The following is a 25,859-nucleotide window of genomic DNA, read 5'->3' as shown; positions in this document are numbered from 1 at the left end:
TTATGAGTGCCACTGGGATGCGCTTCCTCCTCTTTTTGCCGACATTTGGATGGATTGGGGTGGGGCGCATCCGCCATTTTCACAGTCGGGTACAGTTCTGGCCATTGGACATGTCTCCCCTCCCCAAGCCCCCATGCTGGGAGGCAGTTTGGTCTAATGGAAAGAGCCCATGACTGGGAGTCAGAGGACCTGGGTTCTAATTCCAGCTCTGCCACTTGTCTGCTGTGTGACCTTGGGCAAATCACTTCACTTCTCTGGGCCGCAGTTCCCTCACCTGTAAAATGGGGATTAAGACTGTGAGCCCTATGTGTGACAGGGACTGTGTCTGACCTTAGTACAGCACCTAGTGCAGTGCTTGGCACATAGTAAGCATTTAACAAATACCATTTAAAATAAAAAGGCAAAGGAAGAGTGGGTGTTAGCATTTAGGGACCTCGCGGGGCTAAGGGGACAGAAAAATGACCTGAGCCCGTTGGGAAAAAAACGTGGGGATTCCCCAATTTTCTCTGGCCGGGATTGGACGGCCCAGACTAGAAGGGTCGGTGCCGATCAAGGTCTTGGAGAAGGAGACTTCCACTTGTAGATCTCCGGCCCCTCTCGGGGGCCATTTTGATTAAAGTCAGTGATCTGACCTTGTGCAAGGAAACCATGGTCAGGCACCTGATGTACTCTGTGTCTACCAACTGTATGATACTCTCCCAAGCACTTAGTACAGTGCTCTGCACACAGTAAGCACTCAATATATACCACTGATGGATGGGTCGATCGTTTACTCAGGAGTGTGGGTGTGTGGGTGGGTTCGCTGGCGGATCCTGGCCTAGGGGGAAAGAAGCAGATGGAATTTCTGTCTGCTTATGGGGGGCCAGCTGTAGGTGACTGGGAGGGCCAGGGGTGGGGGGTGAGGGGTTGCAAATTGCGATAGGCTGTGAGAATCCAATTGAGCAGAGTCCCAGCCCTGGAGGCAGGGACGTGGAGCCTCTCTTTGAAGTGACTGCTGAGGTGGGTTCCTTGTGAAACCTGTCTCTCCACCACCATCACTGGATGGCAGCTCAATAGCCCACCTTGGGGTGGGCTTCCGAGCCGTACAGCTCGGCGAGCATCTTGAAGCGGGGCCCCCAGTCGTTCAGAAAGTCGTAATCTATGTCCGAGGAGGAGGAATCGCTGCCCAGAGAGCTGAGCGACTCTGCGATCGACTCAGCCCCTTCATAGCCGTAGATGTGCAGCGTGTCGTATGGGGGGCCTCCTCCATCGTGGTCAGCCTCGTCCTTCTTGACTTCGATCATGACGGCCATTTCCCCCGTTCCGGTGTTCACATGCCTGGGAGGCTTCTGGACCTGGGCGTAGAGCGAGGGCCTGGCCTCCAGGGCCAGCCTCGGGGGTTTCAGCCCATTTTTGCGTACAGAGTTGAGCACGGAAACGTCGTAGCTGGTGGTGTCCATCTCGCCGCCGCCTTCCTCATCATAGGTGACGAGCTGCTCGTGGATTTCCGCTCCGCTTTTCCGGAGAACCTTCGCCTCTCTTCTCTGTCTTCTCCGCAGGACAATCAGCAGGGTGATGACTGCAATCACAACACATGCTTAGGGATTCCCGCCGAGGGCACATTCAGCATGACTCATTGCCGCCAGAAGGGAGGGAGACACAGAGGCAAGCAGCACACATAGCAACACAATGAGGGCCCTTCTGCTTGTGTGCCCAGTGCAGTCAGGACTTGGGGGCCCCTGTTGGCCTTATCAGCCCCACATGCACCCGTGGGTGAACTTCACCAGCGGTGGCATCTACTTTGAGTATGAAGAACTTCACCCACGGGTGCGTGTGTGCCTGAAACTCCTGGCCCTAGGATTTGCGATTTGCTCCATAGGCCAGGAAGGCTGAACTGGAGGGGCTGAGGAAGCCAGAAAGGGACTGACTGACTGGACTGACTGACTGATTGGCCGACTGATTGGTTGCTTGTTTGGAGAGGGGAGAGTCGGTGTTAGGTGGTCCAGATTGGGTCACTGGAGGGATAATCAGGGATGGAGAGGAGAGAGTCAGAGGTGTGGGGCAGTTCGTGTTCAGTCACTAGGGAGAGCCAGGGTTGTTGGATAGTCCATGTCAAGTGGTTCATGTCAAGTCACTGGGGGAGAGCTGGGGTGTTGGATGGTCTGTGCTGGTTCATTAGAGGAGAGTTAGAGGTGTTGGATGGTCTGTGTTGGTTCAGTAGAGTTGAGTCAAGGATGGAGTGAGGAGAGTCAGGGGTGTTGGATGGATTGTGCTGGATCACTGGGGGAGGGTCATGGATGGAGAGGAGAGAGGCTGAGTATTGGATGATCCATGCTGGGTCGCTGAGGAGAGTCAGGGATGGATAAGGGAGAGTCAGGGGTGTTGGGTGGTCCTTGCTAGGTCACTGGAGGGGAAGAGTTGGACGGTCTATCCCTAGCCATGAAGGTGGGTGCCCAGGAGGGTAACCAGGACATCGTTCCAACATTCTGGTGCCCCTGCTGGAGAGAGAGTCCTGGCTGGACGAGGCATGGGACTGACCCAGCGATGGTGTGGCTCAAAGCCTGAGGTACTCCTGAAAACTGAAGCAGAAGTCGCCTTTCCCCCTTGCCTCAAACAGGATGCCTGGAGTCAACTCAAAGGTCCCAGTTCTGCCTGCCCCTGCCATCCTGCCCCGTGGAAGCCCCGACCTTTAGCGGTGATCGATTGCCTGTGGAGGTGGACTCAGCTGTGTAAAAAAGGCTCTGCAATAGCTAAGGCCATCTTGATCGATGACAGAAAATCAATAAGAGATGGGAAGTTTTGGCCGGGTCCTCAGCGTTGTAAACCTGGGCTAGGGGGCCAAGTCTCAGTGAGCCAAAAACAAAGGCTGAATGAATCTAGAGACTCTTGGCAAAGCAGCAGGCTTTAGCTCACTGAGACTCAGCCCCCACTGAAAGCTTTAGCACTTACCAATGATGGTGAGGATGCACAGAAAGATAGCTACAAGCGCTTGGATGCTCACTCCCACTTGTTTGGCTGGCTCGTCGCAAAAAGTGAATTCTCCCTGCTCATTGCACTTGCAGACGCTGATGACAAGTGTGTTTGTGCTGGTCAGGTCAGGGGTCCCATTGTCCGAAATCACCACCGGCAGGTAGTGGACTTTGGCCTTTTCCCGATCAAACTGCCCAAACCTGATGGTGATGTTGGCTGTGTTATCTGGAAGGGGCAGGGAGTTTGGTTACTGTGGGATTGGCCGGACTTTCTTCCTGCCTCGACTGAGAGACCAGACATGATGCCGAGGGGGTCTGATAGGATGTTTTCCAGAGGATGTGAATGGGCCAGATGGTTTGTCCCTGTTATCAGTTATCCCCACCATATGGGAAAAGGGGACAATGAAACCAAAAACAAAATGCATTGTTGGTGACTGGATGCAGCTGTGGCAATGGGGGCATGGTGGGACAGGGGTGGAGCTGGAAAGGCAGGAAAAAAGTCAGAGATAGAAAGTCCCTGTTGGTGGGAGGGGGTCAGTCAGACTATTATATTTAGTGAGCGCTTACTGTGTGCAGGGGTCTGGGTGAGGCGGGGAGAATAGAGAGAAGGAGGGAGAGGGACAGAGTGAGAGGGGGCTAAAGGGGAATGGAGAGGGGGCTAAAGAGGAATGGAGAGGGGAGAGAGAACGGGGACCATTCATTCATTCATTCAATCATATTTATTGAGCGCTTACTGTGTGCAGAGCACTGTACTAAGCGCTTGGGAAGTACAAGTTAGCAACATATAGAGACGGTCCCTACCCAACAGCAGGCTCACAGTCTAGAAGGGGGAGACAGACAACAAAACAAAACATATTAACAAAATAAAATGAATAGAATAAATATGTACAAGTAAAATAAATAAATAGAGTAATAAATATGTACAAACATATATACATATATACAGGTGCTGTGGGGAGGGGAAGGAGGTAAGGTGGCAGGGATGGGGAGGGGGAGGAAGGGGAGAGGAAGGACGGGGCTCAGTCTGGGAAGGCCTCCTGGAGGAGGTGAGCTCTCAGTAGGGCTTTGAAGGGAGGAAGAGAGCTAGCTTGGTGGATATGCAGAGGGAGGGCATTCCAGGCCAGGGGGAGGACGTGGGTCGGGGGTCGATGGTGGGACAGGCGAGAACGAGGCACAGTGAGGAGGTTAGCAGCAGAGGAGCAGAGGGTGCGGGCTGGGCTGTAGAAGGAGAGAAGGGAGGTGAGGTAGGAGGGGGCGAGGTGATGGAGAGCCTTGAAGCCAAGAGTGAGGAGTTTTTGCCTGATGCGTAGGTTGATTGGTAGCCACTGACGATTTTTGAGGAGGGGAGTAACATGCCCAGAGCGTTTCTGGAAAAAGACGATCCAGGCAGCAGCGTGACGTATAGATTGAAATGGGGAGAGACGGGAGGATGGGAGATCAGAGAGGAGGCTGATGCAATAATCCAGTTGGGATAGGATGAGAGATTGAACGAGAAGGGTAGCAGTTTGGATGGAGAGAAAAGGGCGGATCTTGGCAATGTTGCCGAAGTGAGACCGGCAGGTTTTGGTGACGGATTGGATGTGAGGGGTGAACGAGAGAGTGGAGTCGAGGATGACACCAAGGTTGCGGGCTTGTGAGACAGGAAGGATGGTAGTGCCATCAAAAGTGATGGGAAAGTCAGGGAGAGGGCAGGGTTTGGGAGGGAAGATAAGGAGTTCAGTCTTGGACATATTGAGTTTTAGATGGCGGGCAGACATCCAGATGGAGATGTCCTGAAGGCAGGAGGAGATACGAGTCTGGAGGGAGGGAGAGAGAGCAGGGGCCGAGATGTAGATTTGGGTGTCATCAGCGTAGAGATGATAGTTGAAGCCATGAGAGCGAATGAGTTCACCAAGGGAGTGAGTGTAGATAGAGAACAGAAGGGGACCAAGAACTGACCCTTGAGGAACCCCTTCAGTAAGGGGATGGGAGGGGGAGGAGGAGCTCGCAAAAGAGACTGAGAATGAACGGCTGGAGAGATAAGAGGAGAACCAGGAGAGGACAGAGTCTGTGAAACCAAGGTTGGATAACGTGTTGAGGAGAAGGGAGTGGTCCACAGTGTCGAAGACAGCTGAGAGGTCGAGGAGGATTAGGATAGAGTAGGAGCCATTGGACTTGGCAAGCAGGAGGTCATTGGTGACCTTTGAGAGGGCAGTTTCCGTGGAATGTAGGGGACGGAAGCCAGATTGGAGGGGGTCGAGGAGAGAGTTGGCGTTGAGGAATTCGAGACAGCGCGTGTAGACGACTCGTTCAAGGAGAGGAATGGAAAGGAATGGTAGGAGGGAGATAGGGCGATAACTAGACGGTGAGGTGGGGTCAAGAGAGGGTTTTTTTAGGATGGGAGAGACGTGGGCACACAGACACACAGACACTGACACACATACACTGGTCACACACTCACGCACTAACACTCTCACCCAGCTGTCACTCAATTCCATCTGAATTGTGTCCCAGAAAATTCCCGCGCGGCCAGAAACATGTCAGAGGGGCTCTGCTGGGTCCCTCCAGGTAAGCAGCCAGATAGCCGTGGTGGTGGCAGTTGGAAAGGAGCAGGGAGGAGCAGGGAAAGGAGGAGGAAGAAGAGGAGACCCAGGACCTGGATGGATGGCCACTGCTCCTCCACCACTGCCATCCTCGCCACAGCTGCCCCATTCACCCACCTGACAACCTGGCTGAAAGTGGAATCTTGCTGGGTGTGCTGGAGGAGGCTTTCCAGTGGCACAAAGGGACCCTAGATTTGTGACCCTCTTGCCTTCTGTGGGATGTTTGGTCCCTCCTGCTATGTGTGGAATGGGCACTGCAGGGGTACCTGCAAGGGTTGTGGGGCAGTAGTGTCTTCAGAGGGGCATGGGGCCCCATGGATCAGTCTGGGAGGGCTTGCCTTGAAGTCCTCCCCTCAGGGGTCACGCTGCAGGCTGAGGGAGAGGGGAAGGGGATGATCCGAGAGCAGGGGGTGGGCACTGGCCTCTGAGGGAGGCCCTAGTGGGGGAGGTGAGTCAGCTCCTTCTCTAAACTGTAAACTCCTCGTGGGCAGGGAACGTGCCTGCCAACTCTCTTGTACTCTCCCAAGCCTTAGAACAGTGTTCTGCACACAGTAGTGCTCAACAAATACCACTGATTGATTGATTGATTGATGCAACCTTTGAATATGTGGTTGGAGGGAGCAGAAGCCTCTCCGAGTGTCTTTTTCTTTGGTGCTGAGCTCTGGCTGGTTAAAGCTTGAAGCTATTAAACCATAATCACCTGTACCCAAATCACAGCCCACTCAAAACACCACAGCAGTCCCTTCCATGACCCTCTGCATTTATGAATACCTTCTGAACAAAGCATTTCTATATCTGTTGCTTGGGGTCTGCTTTATGTTTGGTCCTGGGGGTTATGTTCTTTTTGACCTGCTTTACTCTGTAGCTTTACGTATGTTTGTAGGGCCCATCATTGCAATTAGAAGCAGAGTGGCTACAGAAGTCAGAAGGACCTGGGTTCTAATCCCAGCTCTGCCAATTGCTTGCTGGGGATCACCTTGAGGGAATTTCTCTGAAAACAGTTTCAGGGAAGCCCCAGCTACCTAGGGATTCAAAACTCTACCTTTGGACACTTTTCCCAGGAAAGATGGGTTGGCTGTCAGATTGGCTGGCACAAGTTCCTCTTCAATAAATAGTAACGGAAATACAGTGAGTTGCTCCTCTTATCTTACAAAGCAAATTTGAGTTTGGAACACTCCAAACTAGGTTATAAGTTGGACCTGATCATTATCTCGGGGGGTGGGGGGGAAGCTGGGAGCTGCGTCAGTGAGCCTGTCACATGATCTGGGGACCTGCCTTATAGAGAATGGTGGAGCCCTCAATGGAGATGTCCCAGGTGAAAGACCCCCACTTAGCCCCTGGGAGCTGGAGGACAGGGGGCTTTGGTTCGGGTCTGAATGGAGATGGTGGGTTCAGGGGAGAGTGGGCTGAGATGGGTTGGTGATTCCTGGGCTGGGCACGGCTATTTAGAGGATTGAGTTTTGTATGTGTGTGGGAGGGGTGTGGGCAGGACTCTTCTTGCCTCTGAATCTTTGAAAAAAGCACGAGAGCAAAGTCAAGCTAGCTGGACCCAGTTCAGCCCTCAACAGAGATAGCAATATTGCAGCCCATCCCCAGGAAGGGGGAACCAGACACCTTCCTTCCAGGATCCCTACACGGCAGGTGGCTGCCAGCTCTCCCCACCCCCTCCCCCCATCCAAGGAGGGGACATCCCTGTCCCTCTCAAAGTCTGGAGGAGCCAAACGAGGCTTTCCAGCACAGACACAAAGGCCCTTGCATCTTCCATAGGATGGGCAAGGCTTCCAGCACTGCCACAGCCGTGCTGCTGGAACCCCCTCGTTAACGTAAGCCAGGAGGCGGGGGGAACCAATGGCTCAGAGGAACTGAGTCTGATTATCTCTGTCGCACTTCTTTCACACTCTCCCTGACTGACTCAGCTGTCTAACAAAACCCACTGAAGAGATACAATACCGTGGTTTTCAGTCAGTGTGAAATTGCTGTCTCCAGAGCCCAAAGAGTATTTAAACTTCGCTCCTGGTGGCATTTTATCCTTGTCAGCAGCTGAGATCCTCATGACTAACTGTAGTGATTAAAAGAGGAGGTCATTGAGGGCTTTGCCTCCACATGCAATCTGAGAGAAAAGCCAAGCTTAACGGGGAAATAATGGCATGGAATGGGGAATTGGGGAATGGGGGTGGGTGGGGAATTATTCACAGTTACAACACTCAGGTAGCAAATGGGAGGTAGAGAACCTGCAGACCCCCCACCACCGACCCCAGCAGGGCTGACAGCCAATGGAGGGCCAAAGGTAGTGTCAGAGTGGGACGTGGAGGGGAGAGGAGGAGAGGCCTTCCACTGCAGCACCCCTGCCATCTCCCAGGCCCTCAGCCTCTGGACACGACTCTCGATTGCAGCAGCATCTTGCCTTCTGTCAAGTGGTCCATAGTAGCCTCTCCCAGAGGGCATTGGGCTGGGTAGAGAGCCCCTTGGATGTGCTCAGGATGGTTCATTGGGCTTGGGTCCTGGGACCCCCAGGGATAGAGCTATTCTAGTTGCAGGCATCTCCCGGTTTGGACTTCCCAAGGAACCCCAATTTGGTGCCTGTGTCCCAGGGTAGGGACAGAGAAGCTTGCTTCCAAGCACAGGAATGGGAAGCAGAATGGGGGGTCGGCAGCATCGTAGGGAGCCTGTTGGGGGAAACTGTGGCTTTCACTTACCTCATCTCACTTGCTGGGAGGGCAAGGGGTTGGAGGAGCCCTAGGTGCCACAGGGCCAATGGCTGGGAGGAAATGGCCACCCAGGCTCCTGTGCTCCGGGCTCCAATAGGGTCTAATGGTTTCTGCACTTAGTACAGTGCCTAGTAAGAGCTTAACAAATGCCATTATTATTATTATTATTATTATTATTATTATTATTATTATTATTATTATTATTATTATTATTATTATGGGACAGGACGGTATCCAGGGCTTGCTGGTGAAAACACCATGCCAAATGCCCATAAAGAGCAGCCCATGCCCATAGAGCAAGTGTCAGTGTAGAGAGCGAGGGCCCCACCCATCCTCCCATCCCCTCGCCCCACAACGTGGGCTCAGGAGCCACAGCGTGAGGCAAACGCTGACGATGGAGTTGGGCTACCTACCGTGCCCGGAGCAGCGTTCTCACAGATTTTGGGCTCGTAGGGCTGAGCAAACTCGGGAGCATTGTCATTCTCGTCTAGGACCTCAATATGGACTTGCACAATGGATTCTTTGTCTGTCAGGGATCCTTAAATAACGATGCATAGGAAAGCAAATTTCAGCTTTGTGAATCCAACACTGTGGACATGCCCCACCCCACCCTACCCCAAGGAGTGTCGGTGGATGTCCAGGAAGACAGAAGCTGGGCCAGAACCCACGAAGGGACCGGGCAGGGGGCATTTGGACTCTCCTTTGTCAGAACCCTGTGGAGTAACTGAAAATGCCTGAGTTTAAATTTTAATCAATCAATCAATCAATCAATCACATTTATTGAGTGCTTACTATGTGCAGAGCATTTTATTAAGCACTTGGGTGAGTATAGTTCAACAGAATTAGCAGACACGTTCCCTGCCCACAGTAGGCTTAGAGTCTAGCGGGGAAGGTTAAAGGTTAACAACAAAATGCTGGAATCAGAGCCTTCCTTACCTTAATTGTGGGAAGGTTAGTCTTCCCTCTGGGAAGGCCTGGATGCATTACTCCCTGGAGGTCATGCACTCAGGAGGCACTCAATAAGTACAGTGGATTGATTCATCGATTGATTGATCAATTGATTGAAGAATGACCCACTTCAGTAGTTTTGAGTGAGTTGGTCCTAAAGCCAGGATTTCTGGCCATGAATCTAAATTCTAATCCCTGACTTGGGATTCATTCGAGTCTTTCTACCTCTGAGTTGGCCAAGCTCAGTGTCTGTTCCCCAACACCATGAGAGATGAATAGGGAATTACATGTTATTGCCAACTTTCTGGTCCGCTCACATTCTCCCCATGACCCACCCTGGCTTAGAAAAATCACCATTTCTGGGAATTTTGAAAAGGTTCCCGGCTTGTCGCTTACCATCTCTATTGATTTCTCTTGCTTCTATAGTTAGATTGTACCAAGGGTGGGTTTCCCGGTCAAGAGGCTTTGTGTTTGAAATGTCTCCCTGCTTGGAGATCTTGAAAAAGTTGCCTTTGTCACTGTGGCTTCGGATGCTGTACCTATATAGTGTGGAAAGAAGAGATATTGGTGATTTTGACTCTCGGGTATTGTACTCTCCCAAGCACTTAGTACAGTGCCCTGCACACAGTAAGTGCTCAATAAATATGAATGATTGACTGACTCTGATGAAGGCGCTATGTGGGTAAGGTCCTCCCCCTAGCGGGAGCCCCCAACCCCTGAGCGCCCTTTGAGCAGCAAAAAATGAAGAAGTTTTCCATGAGCCTGTAAATGTATGTCAGTGTGGACCTTGGAAGAAATTGGCCAGGGCTTGAGATAAATCAGGCTGCAGGCCAGAAAAGCTTTTAATACAATTTGAAAATACATCTGTTGAATTGGTTTTTCTTCTGCTACTCGCTGCTGTCAGATGCCTGTCCACTGCTATGAGAGAAAGGAGGGCTAAGAACTGCTTGAGGAGATGGATCAGTTTCACAGGCCAAAACAACCGGGAATGGCCTCTAGTCTGCCTGGACATAGATGACACAGAACTGGCCTAACAACCCCGATTAGGGTGTCCAGTTGTCCTGTTTGATATCATGGTGAGAGTCGGGTTCCCTAACAAGCTGTCTCGGTCTAGTAAGCAACCAGTACTGAGTGTGATGAGGAGGGTTGGGGTGTCATCCCCCAACCTTGTGTTATGCTCTACGCTCTTTAAGTATTTCTGCAAAGAACTTTTGGTGTTTCCTCATGACACTCATGTTACGTGTTGCCTTCTCGACACACACATAACATAACAAAACACTTATCTGTTACTTCTGGGTCAGCAAGGGGGCATCCAGACCCCATGAGTGCCTTTCGTGGTCATTCTAACCCATTTTTCCAGCCCAGATGTTGGAGATGGACCAGTCCCCAAGTTCTGGACATTAGGAATCTGCCACCGTCAGAAATCCTGAAAATATTTCCACTCCCTTCTCTTTTCCCTTCAGAAGCTTGCCCTGCATTTGTCCTGTCCCTGAGTGTCTATGTCTCTGCCATGCTCGAGCATGGAATTAATCCCCAATTTCCTCCCTCTCCTTCCATCTCTAGCTCTCCTCTTTTCTCGAGACATAGACATTTCCCGCAAATTCAGAAACATAAGAACAATCTGGTGAAGTCAGCGCGTTTTCGTGCAAAACAAAAAGTTAGCTGAAAGACCCCTCCATCAGACTATTCTCAATAGGCAGACAATTTGTATCTTGCTTTTTTTGGACTTTCCCGAGCACTCAGTACAGTGAACTGAACTCAGTACAGTAGTAAAGGTAATAACTTCTATGACTGCAACCAATGCTACCACAACTACCAGGAGCTCTGTCCCACTTGACTATCTTGAATCTAGCCCAATGCTTAGTACAGCGCTCAACTGTCACCTCGATCTTGTCTATGTTGTGGGTGACCTCTCGCCCATGTCCTGCCTCTGGCCTGGATGCCCTTCACTTTCCATATCTGACAGATGATCACTCTCCCCACCTTCAAAGACTTACTGTAGGCATATCTTCTCCAAGAGACATTATCTAAGCCCTCATTTCCTCCTCTCCCACGCCCATCTGCACCACCCTTGCACTTGGATTTGCACCCTTTCTTCACCCCTCCCTCAACCCAACCCCACAGCACTTACATGCATGTCTATAATTTATTTATATTAATGTGTCACTCCCTCGAGATTGTCAGCTCATTGTGGAAGCGTGTCTACCAACTGTTGTATTGTACTCTCCCAAGCTCTTAGGACCAGTAAGCGCTCAATAAATATGATCGATTAATTGCTTAGCTCATAGTAGTCGCTTAATAAATACCATGATAACAAACAGGATGACTGGCCAAATCTAGTCAAGGTTGTTTAGCCAGTTCTGTGTTGTCTGTGTTCAGGCAGACCAGAGTCCATTCCTGGTTCATTCATTCATTCAATGGTATTTATTGAGCGTTTACCACAACACTTGGGAAGTACAAGTTGGCAACATATAGAGATGGTCCCTACCCAACAGCGGGCTCACAGTCTAGAAAGGGGAGACAGACAACAAAACAAAACATATTAACAAAATAAAATAAATAGAATAAATATGTACAAGTAAAATAAATGGAGTAATAAATACGTCCAAACATATATACATATACACAGGTGCTGTGGGTAGGGGAAGGAGGTAAGGCGGGGAGGGGATGGGAGGGGGAGGAAGGTGGGGAGGAAGGAGGGGACTCAGTCTAGGAAGGCCTCCTGGAGGAGTTGAGCTCTCAGTAGGGCTTTGAAGGGAGGAAGAGAGCGAGCTTGGCGGATGTACGGAGGGTGGGCATTCCAGGCCAGGGGGAGGACGTGGGCCGGGGTTTGATGGCGGGACAGGCGAGAACGAGGCACGGTGAAGAGGTTAGCGGCCGAGGAGCAGAGGGTGCGGGCTGGGCTGTAGAAGGAAAGAAGGGAGGTGAGGTAGGAGGGGGTGAGGTGATGGAGAGCCTTGAAGCCGAGAGTGAGGAGTTTTTGCCTGATGCGTAGGTTGATTGGTAGCCACTTGAGATTTTTGAGGAGGGGAGAAACATGCCCAGAGCGTTTCTGCACAAAGATGATCCGGGCAGCAGCGTGAAGTATAGATTGAAGTGGGGAGAGACAGGAGGATGGGAGATCAGAGAGGAGGCTGATGCAGTAATCCAGTCGGGATAGGATGAGAGATTGAATGAGCAGGGTAGCGGTTTGGATGGAGAGGAAAGGGAGGATCTTGGCAATGTTGTGGAGGTGAGACCGGCAGGTCTTGGTGACGGATTGGATATGAGGGGTGAAAGAGAGAGCGTAGTCGAGGATGACACCAAGGTTGCAGGGTTGTGAGACGGGAAGGATGGTAGTGCCATTAACAGTGATGGGAAAGTCAGGGAGAGGGCACGGTTTGGGAGGGAAGATAAGGAGTTTGGTCTTGGACATATTGAGTTTTAGGTGGTGGGCAGACATCCAGATGGAGATATCTTGAAGGCAGGAGGAGATACGAGCCTGGAGGGAGGGAGAGAGCAGGGGCAGAGATGTAGATTTGGGTGTCATCAGTGTAGAGATGATAGTTGAAGCCGTGGGAGCGAATGGTTGCTCTGGTCTGTGAAACTGATCCTTCTCCCAAAGCATTTCTTAGCCCTCTCCTCTCTCATACCAGCGGGCAGTCATCTACTACTACTATTAATCTACTATTATTATTATTGTTACTACTATTATTATTATTGTTATCATCATTACTACTAGAAGCAGCACATCCTAGTGGATAGAACACGGGCCTGGGGGTGAGAAAGATGTGGGTTCTAATCCTGGCTCCGCCACTTGTCTGCTGTGTGACCTTGGGCAAGTCACTTTGCTTCTCTGTGCCTCAGTTACCTCATCTGTAAAATGGGGATTGAGACTGTGAGCCCCACCTGGGATAGGGACTTTGTCCAACCCGATTTGCTTGTACCCAGCTCATCACTTAGTACAGTGCCTGTCACATAGTAAGCGCTAAACAAATACCATAACAATAATAATAATAATAATATTAACACTACTACTACTATCATCACTACCACCATCACATTCCTCCTCCTTCTCCTCCTCTTTGTGATAATAATTTCAGGATCATCAGAAAGCCCCAGAAGCTGGGAGGGCACAGAAGGGTTGTAAAGATCAGCTGCCTAGCTGCACTTCCCTTACCTAATGGTCCGCTTCTCCGCATCAGGATCCGTGGCAACGACCTGGCCAATGACATTCACTTTTATGTTCTCCTTCAATTTGTACACGTAGTAAGGACGGGAAAAAACTGGGGGCTCGTCCACGTCAAGGACATGGATGATGACTTCGGCGTTGCTCTTGTATGGCATTTGCCGCCCGTGGTGAACAACGGTTGGGTCGGATGCTTCAACGGTGAATTTGTAACTCTTGATGCTTTCATAGTCCAGGGGCTGAAAGTGGAAAATAAACTTGGTTACTTTGGAAGAGTCAAACCGAACCCTGAGCCCAAAACAACTCATCTTGCTTAGGTTAATGTGTGGGTGTGTGGGAGGAATTATGACAAACCACTGCCATGGAGAAGGAATCTCAGTGAGGCATTTGCAGGGAATGGTAGATCCTAACAGACCAAGGGTCTGAGAAGCAGAGAAGCAGTGTGGCTCAGTGGAAAGAGCCCGGGCTTTGGAGTCAGAGGTCGTGGGTTCAAATCCCGGCTCTGTCAATAGCCAGCTGTGTGACTTTGGGCAAGTCACTTAACTTCTCTGGGCCTCAGTTACCTCATCTGTAAAATGGGGATTAAGACTGTGAGCCCCCCGTGGGACAACCTGATCACCTTGTAACCTCCCCAGCGCTTAGAACAGTGCTTTGCACATAGTAAGCGCTTAATAAATGCTATCATCATTATTATTATTAAGGGTGATTTGCGGCTCTAGTGAGTGCAGCCAAGAACTGGGATTTCTTTTTGATGTTTCTTGGTAAGGGGTGGGGAAGGGAGACAGTGACTTGGTGTGTTTGTGATCATCTAGAGTGGATTATCCAATGTATGGTTTATCCAGGCCAAACTGTGGCTCTCTTCCTCCACTACTAGCCTGATTTCCTTCCAAATGACTCCCATGCTGGGGCAACCACAGCCCAGAACAATGGGTCGCTGGAGGTGCTAATCAGTCAATCCATCAGTAGTATTTATCAAGCAGCTAGCATGTTCAGAGCCCTGTACTGGGTACTTACTGTGGAAGAGCACTTTAACTGGGTGCCTACTGAGAGCAGAGTGCTGTCCTGGGCACCTACTATATGCAGGGTGCTGCAATGAACATCTACTGCATGCAGAGTACTCTACTGGGCACTTGGGAGAGTACAACAGAAGGCACGCGCTCCTTGCCCTTAAGGAATTTCCGGGCTCAAAGAGAGTCGCTAATCTAATGGATTCCAGATTCCCGAGGCCCAGACAAGGCCCGAGCTGGTCCGTTCCTCCCCATCGCCACCGACTTTGTTTCATCTGTTGATCTGTATTATCCGCATCATTCCCCTCCCCTCTCCACTTGGCGGATAATCGAACATTTACTGCATAGCCTTAGTGAAATCTTCAGGTTACTATGGTTCTCCTGAGAGCAGAGGGGCAACCACAGACTGAATCTGGTTGGCCGTGGGGTTGTGTGATGCTCAGGAGAAGAGTCAGCATACAGTCCCACCAGGGATCATTGTCTGAGCACAGAAACAGAGAGTAAACTGTGGCCAACTCAACCAGGAAGAGGTAGATACCTCCACCATTGGTAACAGAAATGGCCACACATGACTCAGGGTTGGGGGGCAGGTGGGATCTGGGAGACCAGGAAACCTGGACTGGATTTAATATGGAGCACCGGTTTGCCTGTGGAGACGTGGTCGGGGTCTGCCAAACCACAGAGGGTCTAGAAAGCGGCTGAGAGAAAGGATGGCCATCTGTGTACCTCAACTAACCGAGAGGTGGAATTCTTGCCTCCTCCCAGTCAAAGAGTTCCCGAAATTTGAGGCTGGGAAAACCACTATTACTGAGTGGAAATGGCACCAGGAGGGTCAGAGACAGTGGTGCCATGGTGCCCTGGGGAACAAGGAGCTTCAGGCTCACTGTCTCAAGGGCCAATCAGAAAAGCAAATAAATGGAGCCCAGGGCTCGGCCCGCTCACAATATTATTTCACCAACTCGGTAGCGGCTTTGAACGTGGAAGGCAGCAGGGATTGCAGACAGCAGGGAGGCCTCTACCAATTGTGGCCCGAGTCCTGCGTCTGGGGGCCAATGCTGCAATGGGGTCTGGATCCACTGCAGGATTCTGAAAGGCTAATGGGCCTGGATGCAAATCCGCTTTGTGGCGGGAACTGGATTTTGCCCGTGGTGTTGCAAGTTCAGTTGACAGACAAAAGCTCAGGGAACGTAGCAGCTTCGGTATCAAAGGGCCAGACCAGGTAGGCTAGGGCTCTTCAGTCTGGAAAGACGCAGGCTGAGAGGAGACAGGCTAGAGGTTTGCCAAACCAAGAGGGGTGCGGACAGGATAAACAACAAAGTGTTGTTTGCCAAATCCCACCCCAACAGGGCGAGGGGCCGCCCAATCTAGTTTGAGGGCTGCTGCTCCATGACCCACAAGAAGAAATGTTTCTTCACCCAGCGGGCAGGCAAACTGATGGAATTTGCTAGCCTAAGAAATCGTGCAGGTAAAAACATCAATCGACTCAAGAGGGGGTCTGGACTCAAGAGGGGTCCACCATAATGAGTTTTCAGAGGGAAAGATAGGGACATTAGAGGAAAAAGGTAGACATTTTGGAAGGCCCAAAATGGATTAATTAGATGCCTCTTTGATTGCTGCATTGGTGGGTTTTCAGAGGGGAGAGTTTGGAATGTTGGAGGGTCCATCCCAAGCCATGAGGGGGTGGTACTCCAGGAAGGCAACCAGCACACGGTTCCTCCCAGCATCCTGCTGTCCCAGTCAGAGACAGAGCTCCGGGCTGGGTGGACCATGGGGCTGACCCCATAGTGGCTCTTCTTGGGGTCTTAGGCTTTTATGTTGCCCCACTCCTCAAAAGATTCCCAGAGTCACCCAATCCTCTCCATCAAGCACAACCTCCTCACCATTGCCTTTAAGACACTCAATCAACCCTCCCCTTCCTATCTATCCATGTCCTTCTACCTCGATACCCCATCTCACACTCTTGGCTCTTCTCCAACCAGCCTAGAGCCTCGAACCTAGAGTCCACCTCATACTCACATCTTTCCCCCTGCCTGGAGCTCCTTCCGCCTTCCCATCTGACAGACTATAGCTTTCCAGATCTTCAAAGCTCTCCTGAAATCTCATTTCTTCCAGGAGGCCTTCCCTGATTATTTTCTCATCTCCCCAGGTCATATCCCCACAACTGCCACTTTAGCACTTCTGCACCACCAGAGGATTTGTGGACTCACACCCTCTCTTAGCACTCTCTCTTAGGATAGCACCCACATCCTAATATTTAAACAGAAACTCACCTCCCTATCCGGTTTTCTTCCTTCCTCCAAATCTAAATGATTTTAGCGCCCGTCCCTGCCCACTAGATTATCAGGTCTTTGTGGGCAGGGATGTTGTCTGCTCATTCAGTTGTACTCTCCCAAGTGAGTCAGTGCCCATTCAATACTTCTAATTAACTGAATGACCTATTGATGTGACACTCAAATGGGTTTAGTTCCCCGACTGCCAGCATTAGACTTAGTCCCAGGACAGGACTCTGCCATCAAATTATTTGGGTCATTACCTGCAGTTGGGGATGGGTAAAGGGGGGAAGTGAGGAATCTCTGGTCGATGTGGCTCTGAAGACCCTGTCCTAGTTCCTCTGTTGGACTGACAGAACCTACAAAGGGTTTTAATGGGGTTTCCTTGGGAACTTTGCCCTCATGTCATTCCCATCTGCTTTCCCTGAGAAGCAAAGGCCATTAAGCAATGCCATATTGAGCCAGACCCATTTTCCACCCTCCTAAAAAGACACTGGAAGGCGCTCGGAAGAACGGCATGGTGGTTGCCCTCCTTGACACCCAGCAGCACGGGGAGGGAGGGCCATCCACATCCCTAGTTTCCTTAAATGCCCTGTGGCAGCTTCGTGTATCAGCCGAACTGTACCAACGGAACCGGCCTTAAGACCTGCCCAGAATTTGACTGAGCTAGAAAATGGGCAATGATGCCTTGTGGCCACAGGACTCCTCTGAATGCGGTTCCTTTCCGCTCAGGTGGCCTAGAGAAAGCTGTACCTTTTTGGCCTTAATTATTCCTTTGTTCGCCAAAGCATCTGCCTCAATTTCAAAGGTATCTCGATAATCTCCTTGGACAAATTTGTACTTGGTCTTTCTGTTCTGAGGCTCATCAATGTCTTCAACTGTTAATGAATCAACATGGTTTCCAACGCGGATGTCTTCAGAGACGTTAAACTGGTACCTTGCTGTGCAAATCAACAACCAGAGAAGCATCAGTGAAACTGGCTTTAGGCTCGTCCACCTCTTTTCCAACTCATTACACAGAACATGGTGCCCCAGGGAATTCAGGCGGGCAGGGTGGGACCAGCCCACCCAAACCCCCTGGAGAATCGAGGTGGGTCGGTTGCCATAGGCCCCATTGGCCATGCCAGCTCCAAGTGGCTCCCTCAAACTCGGAGTAAGATAGAGTGGAGGAGCGGACGGACATTTGTGAGTGGGTTTACGAGGCACAGTAAGGTTCGTCCACTCTAGGTCAAAGGGTCCAGAAGAAAGGCTCCCTTTCTTGGGCTCGGTTGTCACTGACGAGTACAGGCAACTCCCCGCTCTCCAAGTTAATGCAGGGGCAAGGGGCACAGAGGATACAACATGGAAGTGAGGTGGGGGGCAGGGGAAGGCACTCTAAGGCCTGCAGGGGTGGGGGTGGGGGGCAGGGGAGACCATGGAGGGGAGAGGTCACCCGGGTAGGCAGAGCCAGGAGAGAGTAGGTGTTGCTGTGGGGAAGGAGGAGGAGGGCAGAAGGAAGGCAGATTCCCAGCAGAATTAATCTGCTGCCAAGAATCCACAAAGAAGATGCAGGGACTCTGATCAGTGCTCTTCATTGGCTCCGTGAAAGTAGAGTGTCACATGAAAGATGAGGTAAAATTCAGAAATGCATTTCCAAGATCCCCACCCACCTACCCCGAGGAACCCTAAAAATATCAATATATGAAAAATCAAAGATTAAAAAGACCCACAGTAAATATAATAGTTACATGATCAAGTAACACTGTTAATATGTCCCAATGATAAAAAAAATCTTGTGAGTTAGGCCTTTTTGTGTGAATACTTCTGTAAATAATTTTCCAACTGTTCTCTTGCATGTCTTATTCAAGCAAAAAGATATTTGGAGCTAACCTACTGGAGCTCTGTCATTATCCTCTGTTGAAGGTGGAGCACTGTAAAGAACATGACCCTACCTCATAGTTGGGCGGTCAGAATGTCAGATTAGCCCAGCGGAAGCAGAGTGGCCTAGTAGAGTCCTGGGCTTGGGAGTCAAGTGACCAGGGTTCTAATTCCAGCTCTGCCACTTGCCTGGTGTGTGAGCCTAGGCAAGTCACTTCACTTCTCTGTGCCCCAATTTCCTCATCTGGAAAATGGGGATTCAATACCGGTTCTCCCTCCTACTTACAGTACGAACCCTGGTTGGGGCAGGGACTATGTCTGACCTGATTAGCTTGTATCTACCTCAGCGCTTAGTATGGTGCTTGGCACAAAGTAAGTGCTTAACAAATACCACAATTATTATTGTTTTCATTATTATCCATCTGATTCGCCCCAACCCTGACTATGACTTTGCAGCTGGGCATTTCCCCAAATGTTCCCTCCTCCCGCTCCTCCGCCCCCAACCGCACGCCAGACTCACTTTGGGTGAACTTGGGGAAGTTGTCATTGATGTCAGTCAGAGTGATTTTGACTGTAGCCGTGCTCGAGTCTCCACCATACAGGCCAGGGGAATCTTTGGCCTGCACCACAATCTCATAGTAAGATTGCTTTTCTCGGTCCAAATCATTCACGGCGGTAGAAATGACTCCTGGAAGAAATGGTTAGTGGACGGTGCAGGGGTCAGTATGCAGTGGAGACTGTGCTCGATAACTGAGGGAGGAGGGCTGAAGAGCAAACGCCTAGGCTAGGAAAGACAAGGTAAGAGGTAAGAGGAGGGCTTGAAAAGCACAGCTGCTCTACCCAGCCCCCACTCGGGAGCTTTCCAGAGTAGCAACCTGGTGTGAGAAGCAGATTGGTGTAGTGGATAAAGCACGGGCCCGGGAGTCAGAAGGTTATGGGTTCTAATTCCAACTCCACCACTCATCTGCTGTGTGACCTTGGGTAAGCCACTTAACTTCTCTGGGCCTCAGTTACCTCATCTGTAAAATGGGGATTGAGACTGTGAGCCCTATGTGGGGCAGGGACTGTGCCCAACTCGATTTGCTTCTATCCACCCCAGCGCTTAGTACACTGCCTGGCACATAGTAAGCGGTTAACAAATACCATATTATTCCAGAGCCCACCAAAGCAGGGCCCACTACAATAGAGAGGTACCCAGGACCCTTCTCCTCCCCCAAGCCCCCACCCCTAACATTCTCCCAGCTCCAAGTCAGTATGATGCCCCCTGGAGTCGGGCTCTTCTGGGACCCTTTCTGGGGAGACAAAGCACCCGACCAAAAGCTGAGTGGCAGCCAGTGAATCTGTGATTGAAACGTATGTGTCAAGCACATACGTAGAGAAGCAGCGTGGCTCGGTGGAAAAGAGCCCAGGCTTTGGAGTCAGAGGTCATGGGTTCAAATCCTGGCTCTGCCAATTGTCAGCTGTGTTACTTTGGGCAAGTCACTTCACTTCTCTGGGCCTCGGTTCCCTCATCTGTAAAATGGGGATGAAGACTGTGAGCCCCCCGTGGGACAACCTGATCACCTTGTAACCTCACCAGCGCTTAGAACAGTGCTCTGCACATAGTAAGCGCTTAATAAATGTCATCATGGGTTTGAATCCCGGCTCCGCCACATGTCTGCTGTGTGACTTTGGGCAAGTCACTTAACTTCCCTGAGCCTCAGTTACCTCATCTGTAAAATGGGGATTAAGACTGTGAGCCCCACATGGGACAATCTCATCACCTTGTATCCCCCCCAGCGCTTAGAACAGTGCTTTGCACATAGTAAGCGCTTAACAAATACCATCATTATTATTATTATTATCATCATCATCATGTGTGTGACCTTGGGCAAGTCACTTCACTCCTCTGTGACTCAGTTCCCTCATCTGTAAAATGGGGATTAAGACTGTGAGCCCCATGTGGGACAGGGACTGTGTCCAACCTGATGAGTTTGTCTCTCCCCTAGGGCTTAGTCTAGTGCATGGCACAGAGTAAGTGCTTGACAAACACCATTTAAAAAAAGAGCAGAATAGCTCTGACCCCACAACAGCAGAAGATGCTCTTTCACCCTCTCCCACTTGGTAAGCCATCGCTGACAGTGACACTCAAAGTAGTTCAGAAAGGGATGGGTCTGGGGGACAACACTTAAGTGCTCATAAATTCCATCTATCTATGAAGATTCTGCCACAAACTTTGGTTGAAAGGGGGAGATGGGGGCCCAGAGAAATCCTTGGGTGGCAGCGGTTCAAACATATGAGAAGAGCCACCCTACTTGTCATCTTCAATGAGCTAGAGGGGCAGTGTGGCCTAGTGAGGCCTTCCTCCTCCTCCAGGAGGCCTTCCCAGACTGAGCCCCCTCCTTCCTCTTCCCCTCCTCCCCCTCCCCATTCTCCCACCTTACCTCCTTCCCCTCCCCACAGCATCTGTATATATGTATATATGTTTGTACGTATTTATTACTCTATTTATTTATTTTATTTGTACATATTTATTCTATTTAGTTTATTTTGTTAATATGTTTTGTTTTGTTGTCTGTCTCCCCCTTCTAGACTGTGAGCCCGCTGTTGGGTAGGGACCGTCTCTATATGTTGCCAACTTGTACTTCCCAAGTGCTTGGTACAGTGCTCTGCACACAGTAAGCACTCAATAAATACGATTGAATGAATGAATGAATGAATGAATGAATGAATGAATGAATAGTGGATAGAGAACTGGTCTGGGAGTCAAGAGGACCTGGGTTCTAATCCCGGCTCCACCACTTGTCTGCTCTGTGACCTTGGGGAAGTCACTTCACTTCTCTGGGCCTCAGTTACCTCATCTGTAAAATGGGGATTAAGACTGTGAGCCCCATATGGGACACGGACTGTGTCCAACCTGATCAACTTGTATCTACCCCAGTGCTTAGAACAGTGCCTGGCGTATAGTAAGCACTTAACAAATACCATAAAAGCAACCCCCCCAAAAAGTGTTTCCCCCATTTGGCCCTCAAGCCCTGCAGTATCTGGGACACCAGAATGCCCACCACTGCCAAACACACATCATAGGGCAGCCTGACAAGGGTGAGAGGCAGGAGGGAAGGGAGGGAGCCCATTTGGAAAGCGGATCATGTTGGAACACTCTCCAATCCTGGTATTACCACTGGCCATCTCTGACCTATCCCTTTCCTGTCCGGCTCCAGTTTTGAAAGAAAAGGCTCCGTCTCTGCCTTGAGCTCGGGGCCTTCTGGGTGGAGACAACCAGTTGCTTTTCTCTTGCACGTGTCCCTGCTGGAGCAGGTTGGGGCCTCCTTCTGGGCAGACTGTCCGCTCCCTCCCACCCCTCCTGCCCCTTCCCACCCTCCCAAATGGCTCAGATTGTTAGAAGCAGGCATCAAGAAACAGAAAAGCGTTGGCCCCAGTTGGTGAAAACCCCAGTCCAGTCAACCCTGACCTTGGCATATTAGAATAAAGAGGCAAGGTTGGAGTCAGGAGATCCGACTTACCGGTGGGGTCAACCACGAAGTACTTTTGGCCACTAATGAGGGTGTATTGCACAATGGCGTGGCCCGCTACTGTTGGATCATCCGCATCGACAGCTGTCACTCGGGTGACCGAGGTCCCTGGAGAGAGAATGAGCGAAGCAGTTGGGAACATCTGGGCCTCTCAGCCTCCTTCGCAGACACTAGCGCTCTCCCCCGATTTTGCAACCATGGAAAGCCAGCCAACGATTTGAAAAGGACTTACCAACGGGCGACATTTCTGGCACGGAGCCATTAAACTCCTTCTGCACAAACTCTGGCACGTTGTCATTCACATCATAGACTTTGATGGTAAAGTTGGAGGGCGGTTCCAGATTCTTGTTGGTGTACTTGTCGATGATCAGGGCTGTCAGGTGGTACTCAGCTATCTTCTCGCGATCCAGTTTTTCATAGGCATATATATCTCCCGTGTCTTCCTTCACTTTGAAAATGGTGTCGACATAAGGCCCTTGCAGCACATACTTGGCATTTTTGTTATTCACACTGGAGGTGATCTAGGGCATGGAATTCAAGCAATTAATAGGGAACGCAAAAGCTTAGCAAGTGACATGACATAAGAATGTAGACTGTAAACTCTACACTAAGCTCGTCGCGAGCAGGGGATGTTTCTACCAACTCTGTTGCATCGTGCTTTCGCAAGTGCTTAAAACAATGCTCTGCACACAGTAAGCACTCGATAAATACCACTGATGATGATGACGATGATTACGTGGTGGCCAAGAATGTGGCCCAAATCTTGACTCCAAAATAGGTCCAATCAATCAATCAGTCAATCAATCGGTCATATCTATTGAGTGCTTACTGTTGCAGAGCAATGTATTAAGTGCTTCAGAGAGTACTATACAATATAGTTGGTAGACATGCTCCCTAGCCTCAAGGATCTTCCGATCTAGTGGGGGAAACAAACAGGTCCAGGAATTAGCAGAAAAGTGGCATTAGCCTCAGATCCTCAAAGGGTTTTATGACTTGTGTTTGGTCCAACTGTGGAAACTCTTCTATTTCAGCCTGCAAGACAGAGTGAATGCTGCTATTACTGGGGGATATTTGTGATATACAGGAGCTATGCAAGGGAGAGAAATCATTTCTCTTTTCCCTGTTGGAAAGAAAAACCTTTTCCCAGCAACAGTAGTAGAGTGGTCTAGTGGAAAGAGCTTGGGACTCAGAGTCTGAGGACCTGGGTTCTAATCCCAGTTTAGATTGGCACTTGTCTGCTGTGTGACCTTGGGCAAGTCACTTCACTTCTCTGTGCCTCAAGTTCCCCATCTCATTCAATCATTCATTCAATCATATTTATTGAGTGCTTATTGTGTGCAGAGCACTGTACTAAGTGCTTGGAGAGTACAATGCAAGAATAAACAGACACGGTCCCTGCCCACAAGGAGCTTACAGTCTAGAGAGGGGGGACTGTGGTATTTGTGAAGCGCTTACTATGTGCCAGGCACTGTACTAAGTGCTGGGGTGGGGACAAGCAAACAGGGTTGGACACAATCCCTGTCCCACATCAGGCTCACAGCCCCCATTTTATAGATGAGGAAACTGGGACACAGAGGTAAAGTGACTTTCCCAAGGTCACACAGCAGACAAATGGTGGAGCTGGAATTAGAACCTATGACCTGCTGACTCCCAGGCCTGTGCTCAATTCACTATGCCATGCTGCTTGCAAAATAGGGATTCAATACCTGTTCTCCCTCTCCTCTAGAAAGGGGCAGTGTCCAACCTGATGAACTTATATCTACCCCAGCGCTGAGTACAGTACTTGTCACATAGTAAGAGTTTAACAAACATAATAATTAATTATAGTTATTAACAGATCAAATGACTATGAGCCAAAGGGGATGATGGGAGCAGCGTGGCTCAGTGGAAAGAGCCCGGGCTTTGGAGTCAGAGGTCATGGGTTCAAATCCCGGTTCCGCCAATTGTTAGCTGTGTGACTTTGGGCAAGTCACTTAACTTCTCTGTGCCTCAGTTACCTCATCTGTAAAATGGGGATTAAGACTGTAAGCCCCCCATGGGACAACCTGATCACCTTGTAACCTCCCCAGCACTTAAAACACTTGTACATATCTACTATTCTATTTATTTTGTTAATGATGTGCATTTAGTTTTAATTCTGTTTGTCCTGACGACTTGACACCTGTCCACATGTTTTGTTTTGTTGTCTGTCTCCCCCTTCTAGACTGTGAGCCCGTTGTTGGGTAGGGACCATCTCTATATGTTGTCAACTTGTACTTCCCAAGCACTTAGTACAGTGCTCTGTACACAGTAAGCGCTCAATAAATATGATTGAATGAATGAATGAATGAATGAGCAGTGGAAATAGCCCTGGGCTGGGAAACAGGGGCCATTGTTCTGTCACAGACCCCCTAATTGCTAATCAGTCAATCATATTTACTGAGTGCTTACTGTGTGTTGAACACTGTGCCAAGTGCTTGGGAGAGTACAATATAACAGACCCATTCCCTGTCCACAAGAAGCTTACAGTCTATAGAGGGGGAAACAGACATTCGTATAAATAAATATATTATGGATATATACATAAGTTCTGTGGGGCTGAGGGAGGGGTGAATAAAGGGAGCAGTGCTTGGTCCCCTTCTGTTCTTGATCTACACGCACTCCCTTGGTGACCTCATTTGCTCCCACGGCTTCAACTATCATCTCTACGCTGATGACACCCAAATCTACATCTCTGCCCCTGCTCTCTCCCCCTCTCTCCAGGCTCGCATCTCCTCCTGCCTTCAGGACATCTCCATCTGGATGTCCGCCCGCCACCTAAAATTCAACATGTCCAAGACTGAACTCCTTGTCTTCCCTCCCAAACCCTGCCCTCTCCCTGACTTTCCCATCTCTGTTGACGGCACTACCATCCTTCCCGTCTCACAAGCCCGCAACCTTGGTGTCATCCTCGACTCTGCTCTCTCATTCACCCCTCACATCCAAGCCGTCACCAAAACCTGCCAGTCTCAGCTCCACAACATTGCCAAGATCCGCTCTTTCCTCTCCATCCATACCGCTACCATGCTCATTCAAGCTCTCATCCTATCCCGTCTGGACTACTGCATCAGCCTTCTCTCTGATCTCCCATCCTCGTGTCTCTCCCCACTTCAATCCATACTTCATGCTGCTGCCCGGATTGTCTTTGTCCAGAAACGCTCTGGGCATATTACTCCCCTCCTCAAAAATCTCCAGTGGCTACCAATCAATCTGCTCATCAGGCAGAAACTCCTCACACTGGGCTTCAAGGCTCTCCATCACCTCGCCCCCTCCTACCTCACCTCCCTTCTCTCCTTCTACAGCCCACACCGCACCCTCCGCTCCTCTGCCGCTAATCTCCTCACCGTACCTCATTCTCGCCTGTCCCGCCATCGACCCCCGGCCCACGTCATCCCCCGGGCCTGGAATGCCCTCCCTCTGCCCATCCGCCAAGCTAGCTCTCTTTCTCCCTTCAAGGCCCTACTGAGAACTCACCTCCTCCAGGAGGCCTTCCCAGACTGAGCCCCTTCCTTCCTCTCCCCCCTCGTCCCCCTCTCCATCCCCCCCATCTTACCTCCTTCCCTTCCCCACAGCACCTGTATATATGTATATATGTTTGTACATATTTATTACTCTATTTATTCATTTATTTTACTTGTACATATCTATTCTATTTATTTTATTTTGTTAGTATGTTTGGTTTTGTTCCCTGTCTCCCCCTTTTAGACTGTGAGCCCACTGTTTGGTAGGGACTGTCTCTATATGTTGCCAACTTGTACTTTCCAAGCGCTTAGTACAGTGCTCTGCACACAGTAAGCACTCAATAAATACGATTGATGATGATGATGATGATGAGCAAATC

General features: G+C 50.1%; 1 protein-coding gene across 1 annotated transcript in view; it reads right to left on the bottom strand.

The window, feature by feature from the left end:
* Positions 1-326: 326 nt before the first annotated feature.
* The window catches only part of CDH5 (cadherin 5), an 83,801-nt gene continuing 58,268 nt past the window's right edge, over positions 327-25,859 (bottom strand). The window contains exons 3-12 of the mRNA XM_038740134.1: positions 22,233-22,521; positions 21,992-22,108; positions 19,009-19,176; positions 17,385-17,572; positions 13,346-13,593; positions 9,583-9,725; positions 8,652-8,776; positions 7,481-7,589; positions 2,929-3,174; positions 327-1,558 (exon numbers count right to left, since the gene is read on the bottom strand). Of these exons, the coding sequence (XP_038596062.1) occupies positions 1,050-1,558; positions 2,929-3,174; positions 7,481-7,589; positions 8,652-8,776; positions 9,583-9,725; positions 13,346-13,593; positions 17,385-17,572; positions 19,009-19,176; positions 21,992-22,108; positions 22,233-22,521 (2,142 nt within the window). The 3' untranslated portion in view covers positions 327-1,049. The remainder of the gene's footprint in view (positions 1,559-2,928; positions 3,175-7,480; positions 7,590-8,651; positions 8,777-9,582; positions 9,726-13,345; positions 13,594-17,384; positions 17,573-19,008; positions 19,177-21,991; positions 22,109-22,232; positions 22,522-25,859) is intronic.

This window comes from Tachyglossus aculeatus, chromosome X1 (assembly GCF_015852505.1).
Source record: "Tachyglossus aculeatus isolate mTacAcu1 chromosome X1, mTacAcu1.pri, whole genome shotgun sequence".
Classification (NCBI taxonomy): Eukaryota; Metazoa; Chordata; class Mammalia; order Monotremata; family Tachyglossidae; genus Tachyglossus; species Tachyglossus aculeatus.
Note: the sequence above shows the minus strand (reverse complement) of the source record. Positions and strands in the feature narration are given on the sequence as shown.